This window comes from Gossypium arboreum, chromosome 1 (genome assembly GCF_025698485.1).
Source record: "Gossypium arboreum isolate Shixiya-1 chromosome 1, ASM2569848v2, whole genome shotgun sequence".
NCBI lineage: Eukaryota > Viridiplantae > Streptophyta > Magnoliopsida > Malvales > Malvaceae > Gossypium > Gossypium arboreum.
In genome coordinates, this window is record NC_069070.1 from 24384622 (window position 1) to 24392481 (window position 7860).

Below are 7860 nucleotides of genomic sequence, written 5' to 3' on the forward strand. Positions count from 1 at the left end.
CCACTTTAAAATTTTATAGCTATTTAATACCTTTAGCTATTAGAACTCAACTTTTGCACTTAATGCGATTTAGTCCTCTTTATCAAATTAGGTATGTAAATAGTAAAATTTCTTAATGAAATTTTTATACTGTATTTCTATCATACAGTAGAACATAAAATAACAATAATAATATAAATTTTCTGACTTCATATTTGTGGTCCCAAACTACTGCTCCGATTTCACTGAAAATGGGCTGTTACAGAAGGCCCATAACTAAGTTTGCTTCAGGTTTCTGCTTAACCGACTTACCACCATTCAACATCAACTCATAGGATTGTAATTCCTTCATAAGCTAAGTCAAGGCATGCGCCTTGTTTCCTAAGTTGTAAGCGGTCCTAAAACTAGTAAACTCCTTGGTTAAGGATTTGAACACTATTTCAATTTGAGTGTTCACGTCTAGTTCAGCCCTATTATCCTCCCCTTCCACAAAGAATCCCATAAGCTTAAGCATATGTTCTTTGACTGGAGTACCGATTTTCTGTTGAGAATTCATCAAATTTGTAATAGCGGATAGTTGAGCCAATGCAACTTGGCCTCCGAGCGAATCCTCAAAATTTGCTCTAATCTCTTTGGCAGTACAAACATTCTTGTGTTGTTTTAGGAACACACTAATCATGTTCGCTAACATATACATCGAGCAATCGAGTCAAAATCTCCCCAACAATTTCTCGCTTTGGGCTAAGATTCAGGAGGGCACGTTTCATTAAAAACCAATTTGTGTTTCTCACAGTTGAGAACCATTAGCAAGTTTCATTTACATAAGAGATGATCTTGAGTGTGTAACCATTGACTCAACACCTATCATGAACATGCTCTCATTTGTGAGTCATCTTGGGACAATCTCTTTGAAATTCATGCAAAACTAGTTTTCCTTAAAAAGAAATCTCATCTAGTGAACCCACATGACAAAGTTTACCGTGGGCTGCGGCCAGGGTAGGAACCGACTTGAAACTTTATTATGCTATCACTTAGGGACCATCAATAAAGGTCGTAGGTCTTGCTCAAGGACCTTCTTCCACTTAATATTTCCAAAACATGCAAGGTTTTTTATCGCAAATTTCAAGAATGATCATACAATAGTCCTAGTGGCATTCTTATCTAATCTAAATGACATGCTTCCAGTAAATGCATGGCATGCTATGGCACTTTTACAATATTCACATTCATTCACAAGAATCAATCAATCATAAAAAACAAACAATTTTGATTCTCTACAGTTTTTCTTTTAAGGGAAAAACCGAAGAAGTGAATGTGAACTGTGCACCAGGTAGGGTCCCAAGAAAGGGAGGTGAGTCAAATTTGACCACTTAAAAACCAAGCATTTCCTAGCCAGAGCCAATCCTAAACATGCACCTCCTCATTACCACACTTCTCACAGTTATCGAATAATCTAAAGAAGTGAATAGAACAATACAACACTTGTATTTTCTCATTACCACACCTTTTATTTTTAAATCGATCAACTGTAGATCATCTCATATATATATATATATATATATATATATATATACACAATTATAACATTACATAATATAAATATTATAAACAATTATAAAATAGATATATAATGAAATAAGTAATTAAAATAAAATTGTCAACCAAGGTTTCCATGGTTAAATTTCTAGAAAATAAAATTACATAAATTTTTGGCACAAGGCATTCCTTCGGTCTTCAACTGCCATCGCATTTTTCCTCATCATGGACTCCTTTGGGAAAAATTACATTTAAGTCCTATGTTTGTTTTCGGCTCACAAGAATTCTATAAATTTTTAAAAAATAGCCCTACGTAGAGATGATAGTCCACAATCTATTTTCTAAGAACCACAACATCGATAATAAAAAAAATTATATATCAAATATATAATATCGCATCTATTCCTATATATAACTCAAAACATGCATAAGATCTAAAAAATGTCACTTTCTATGTAATCAAATCATTCAAGAAGAAGAGAAATTTATTTTCATTATTTGTTTATACGTATATATATAAAACACAACCTAGCTCATGATACCAATTGTTGGAAAAAAAAGGTTTTGGAAAACACAACAGAAAATAAAATTTAGGAAAACAAAGTTTTAATTTTTTTTTTCAAAACAAGATTTTAGTTGTAATATCTAAAGTAATAAACACTTAATCAAAATTGTACATTTTCGAATCATCTAGGATGAGCGCTTTGACCAAGTAGTCTTCTTCACTATCCTCAAACTCATGTCTACAGAGTGTGGGCTCACTTCGAATCAGAAAAAATTTCACAAAAATTACCTGTAGGGTAATTTCACAATTTCTATAAACTTTTGGGTCAAGTTGTAAATCAGAAAAATATCTCTAGAAATTTTCTAACATAATCTCTTCAGAGAATTTTCTCTCTACAACATTCTCTTTAATTCAAGTGTGTGTAAATTAATGATCCCACTCTCTTTATATAGGAGAGTTTAGAGAGTTTAACTATAATTAAACTTAATAATTTTAATATTAAATTAATATAATATTTATCGAGATAAATATTTGATTAAATTTAATATTAAATCGTATTAAAATAATAGAATATTTATCTACAAGATAAAATTAAATTAAATTTAATATTAAGATAATCATTTTAATATTAAATTAATAAAATATTATTAAGATAAGTGTTAAATTAAATTTAATATTAAACTATTAAAATAATATTATTTTTAGAATAGTTAATCTGAAATCAAATTCTTTGGTAGAGTTCCAGTAGGAGTGTAACTCTTCCTGTAACACCCCAAACCCAGCCTGGACGTTATGGCTGAATCCGGCGATGTCACATGAGATTGTTTTTGAAAACACATTAACCTTAAAACCGTCCCAATTATTAATCTTACTTAGTTCAAGAAAACGTGACTTAATTGATTTGATTTAAAACATTTCCTTTGCACGGAAGCTCTTAAAACCATTTCGTATGCGTGGTAGTTTAGTAAAACATTTGTTTCTTTTAAAAATCCGAGTTTTCCTACTACTAGCAGTAAAAACCGTAAAACAATGCAAAATCTCAAATTAAGCAAAAATCCGTAAAGGCCTTAATTACATCAAAATTTTCCCAAATATAAAATAAATCATAAGTAAACAGAAAGTAGTCCAAGTGGAAAACCGTGTGGCAACCTGTGACACCCCTAATGTGACCCTAGTCGGAGAGTGGTTTCAGGACCATGAAACCGAGTCACAAGAATAATTAGGTGTTATATTCCGAGCTTATTGTATGTGGAATTTGTATGCGTAAATATTTCGTATCTCGATTTTTATTAATTAGGTGCAAATTTATAAGAAAGGACCCATGTGCTAGGACTTGAAAATGTGATAGGTGTATTTTTAAGTGGCCTAATAATGCATGAAGTGAAATAAATGGAGTTGCATGTCAATTATCCCATTCTCTAAGGTGGATGGCTGGCCATGACAAATTATGGGCAAGGGGAAACATGTTCCCAACATGTTTTACTAATGGATGATGTTAGAAATAATAAACAACTAAGCATGGGTGAGAAAAGAATGAAAAAAAAAATGTGTGTGAGTGTGGTAATCCCCCCATGCCGTGAGTTGAGAAAGAAGGAAGAAAAAAATTTGTTGTGTTCATCCTTTCTCATCTTTTTGGCCGAAAATCATAAGGAGGAAGAAAGAGGATTTTTGCTTCATGCTTGGTTTAGAAGAGATCTAGAAGGTGATTTGGCTAAATTGGCATCAAGATTAAGGTATGTATGAGGTTGTGTTAGGAGTTTCATGCATGTTTTGGTTGCTAACTTGATGTGCATGTTAGCCATGGCTCAAATCTTTGTTATGCCATGGAAATGGTATTTGGCCAAAGTTGTTATGGTGATAAAGCCATTGCATGCTAAGTGTGAAGCTTGATGATGATGCATGCAATGATGGATTGTCTACTCATGAGTAAGATTTTGAGTTTTCTTTTGTTTAACCATGATTGAAGTTGAAAAGGGCATGATTGTCATATTCGCCATGATGCATTCATGAGCATGGTTCATGCTTCTTGCATGTTAGTTAAAATTTGTGTTTTGGATGGCTATGGACACCTTGAAATTCGCCATGCTCATATATGTATATATATGTTTGCACATGATGTTTTGGTTGTGAACTAAGTGATGAATATGTTTGTTTAAAGAAGAAGATGTTGAAGAATGATTGTGAAATTGCAAGCACATTCGGCCTAGCACACATATGAGTGCTTGATGCTATAATATAAGTTTTGAGCTACAATATGCAAAGCATTAACTGGTAAAATGCATGCTGTTTTTGTGAGGTATTAAGTGCATAATTGGCCTCAACATGGACATGAATATTCGGCCTTGGGTAGCCTATTGAAGGCCTTAGCATTTCCTTGATGCTCGAATAAATTGTATTGAATTGCTTGATGTAGTATAAAATGTGCATGACCATTGTGTATTCAAGCTAAAGGGTGGCCATATGACCATTTAAACTCCTTGTCATATTCGCCATAAGCTAGCACAATGAGGTTTTAATAAATTGAATTTGTTTGAATTAGCTCAAGAGCTTAGAGGGCCACAATTGGACAAGGGAAGGAGAAAGTGATCGAATAGCCGAAAAGCCGTTCGACAACATCCGAGGTAAGTCCTCAAGAAGTGACCCTACTTGAATTATGTGAAATAAAGTATGGATGTGTATTGATTATTGATTATGTGTGTATGAGCATTTGAATTCTACCCGGCTAAGTCCCAAGGCGAATATGCTTGTGATTATATTTGCGTTTGAGCCTTAGTAACGAAAATGAAATATGTATGTCCAATGATTATTGATGTATGTGTACATGAGAAATTGAATGATATCGGGCTAAGCCCAAGACAATTATGCTGAAATTATATCCGGTTAAGACCAAGGCAATTGTGCAAGTGGCTATATCCGGGCTAAGACCAAGGCATTCGTATGAAGTCATTCTATCCGGGCTAAGACCAAGGCATTTGTGCACATGGTTATATCCGGTTATATTCAAGAATCTTGGGCTGGAGGTGAGTGTTGGTTGCTGTAATAAATTCAATTAGTACACCTGAAAAGCCCAAAGAATAAGGTACGTTTATATGTGCATTGAAAGTCGACACGTTTGAGCAACATTCGCTCAACCGACTAATGAATTTCAGTTATTGACTTGATTGATACTTTGTGAAAGTATATAATGATGAAGTGTGAAATAAGAATGTGTATTAATGAAATGATGCATTTGGCTATGTGAATGTATTGCTGTAATTAGAGTTGATTATATTCCTTGAGACTTACTAAGCATAAAAATGCTTACCCGTTACTTTGGCTCTCTGTTTTATAGATTTCGCCGATAGCAATCGGATTCGGGATCAATAAAGTCAAGTCATCCACACTATCAACGCCTCTATTTTGGTATAAATTTTGTTTGAACTTTGAAATGGCATGTATAGGACTACCCCGTTAGTTTAAAAATGTGGTAATGTATATGTATACTGCCATGCGAAAATGGCTCGTAAAAAGGAAGCATGAATTTAGACTATTTGTGGTTTGTATGTATATATTTGGTGTCATGATGTGGCTATGGATTGAAATGGGAATGTTGGTCACATGATCAGCCATTGGCATGGTTAAAATGATCATATATGAACCTATGTATGGCAAGACTAGTTGGTTCATGGAGACTACCAAATAGGTAAGACCTACCTTAAAAACAGATGCTGCCAGCTGCAGTGACGTGAATGTGAAAAATCACCAAAATTCGTAGGAATGGTATTAAATAGTGAATAAGCTATGTAAATTAACCTTGATGAGTCTATTTTCATATGGAAGAAACGAAATTGTCATAGGAGTTACATGTTAAGAGATATTGAAGCTATTGTAAAATAGGGCCAGAACGGTTTCTGGGTCCCCTGTCGCAACTTTAAAAATTTACTATAAATTATCCAGAAAGAATTAGGAGTCATGCCTTATATGTGCAGATTCCATTTTGATTCTAGTTTCATTAGAAACAAACGGCACCAGTATTAAAGCCCTGTACAGAGATATATTCAAGTTGTAACGCGCGAAGGTCAGAGCAGTCGATCCTTGTAACATGGGTGACTTTAACTAATAAACTGTACCAATTGGCCCGACCAAAAATTCTAGAAATAAATCCATGGATGGATATATGAGTCTAAATTCAGGGAAAATTTACGAAACCAGTTTCCGAGTTTTGAAACTCGAGATATGATTTTTAAGGCGACAGTGATGCAGTTTTCCAGCCCGACTGGAAATGTCAAATTGGTGGGCAAAATATGTGGACTTGGCTTGTTAACCCCTCGTGTCCGACACCGGTGATGGTCTCGGGATCGGGGTGTTACAATTTTATTGGTATCAGAGCCACGGTTTAGTCGATTCTAGGACTATCGTGAGGTGTTTGGGGTCTAGCTATACATGCCATTAAATGATGAATCGATAGTGTGGTGATTTACGACAATTTGACTTTGAGTTTGTTTATAGCAATGGATCCCGATCCCAACCGAGCAATAGCTGATGATGTGGAGAGTGTGGCGCTGCTCCCTTTGAAGGGACAGCGCCGGCGGACTCTCAACCTATGGCCAGCAATCCGAATGATGAGGCTAGGCAAGCCTTTTATAGTGTGATGAACGAATGGTTTAACCAATACATTCGAACTAACACTACTGTTCCACAACCTCCATTCCCGACAAATGCAACCCCAGACCTACAATACCTCCGAGAATCGACCAAATAAGGTCAAGTAAGCCCCGATCGATAGGATTCAAAACATGGGGCCACTGAATTTAAAGTGCGGATGATGGTGATGCCGAACGAGCTGAATTTTGGTTGGACAACACTATCCGGTGCTCGATGAGCTATCCTGACACCCGATGAGTGCTTAAAGTGTACCATCTCCTTACTACGTGAGTCCGCCTACTATTGGTGGAGTACTCGACTTCGTGGTGCCTAGAGAGCAAGTGACTTGGGAATTCTTTCAAACCGAGTTCAAAAAAGTATATCATCGAGATTCATCGACCAAAAGCGGAGGGAATTTCTTGATCTTAAGCAAGGTTCTATGTCCGTTACCGACTACGAACAAAAGTTTGTGAGGCTTAGCCAGACGCTGCGAGAATGCATTTCATCCGAAGCTATTATGTAAACGCTTCGAGGATGGGCTGAATGATGATATAAGGATGTTTGTTGGCATTCTCGAGATACGAGAGTTCGTAGTACTTGTTGAGCGAGCTTGTAAAGTCAAGAGCTTAGAAAGGAGAAACAAAAAGCGATGTAGGAACCGGAGAATTCGAAAGAGGTCCTCGGAAAGTCTCTTCAACAAGCATCGAAAAGATTTCGAGATGATGCGAGCCGGTCTAGAGGCGTTTGGGCTTTTCTAGACGAGGACGCGATCGACCCCTGTGACCACACGAGTCACTTGATCACCGATGGTGGAAATGATCGCCGAGAGAGGCGGAATGTCCACATTGTGGCAAATGGCATTCGGGAGCTGTTGGTTTCGTGATCGCTCTGCTATAAGTGTGGATCGGCCGACCACTTTATGAAGGATTGCCCGAGGATGCTTGAATGAATGTGAGTCGAGTGGAAACCCGGTGCTACCACTCGCCGAGGTAGGCCACCTAGAAATATGGGCAATGTCGTTGGCGGACGAGAGGACCTAGAGATGCTACCATCGATCCGAGGCTCGTGCTCTGCTAGGACTTATGCCATACGCCACGCGAGGATGCTGCCTCTCCAAATGTCTTTACCGGTACTTTCACTCTTTTCAATACAAATGTGATTGCTTTGATTGACCCCGGTTCTACTCATTCGTATATATGTGAAACCTTAGCATCCAA

At 36.5% G+C, this 7860-nt stretch overlaps 1 protein-coding gene across 1 annotated transcript; it reads right to left on the reverse strand.

Annotated features, from left to right (window-relative positions):
- Positions 1-334: 334 nt before the first annotated feature.
- LOC108475181 (uncharacterized) lies at positions 335-658 on the reverse strand. Its single transcript, XM_017777170.1, has one exon. It carries the CDS (start codon positions 656-658, stop codon positions 335-337), a length of 324 nt encoding a protein of 107 aa, XP_017632659.1.
- Positions 659-7860: the final 7202 nt, after the last annotated feature.

Bases quoted from the DNA above. Each gene is read 5' to 3' on its own strand.
- LOC108475181 (XM_017777170.1), bottom strand. From the start codon at position 658: ATGATTAGTGTGTTCCTAAAACAACACAAGAATGTTTGTACTGCCAAA.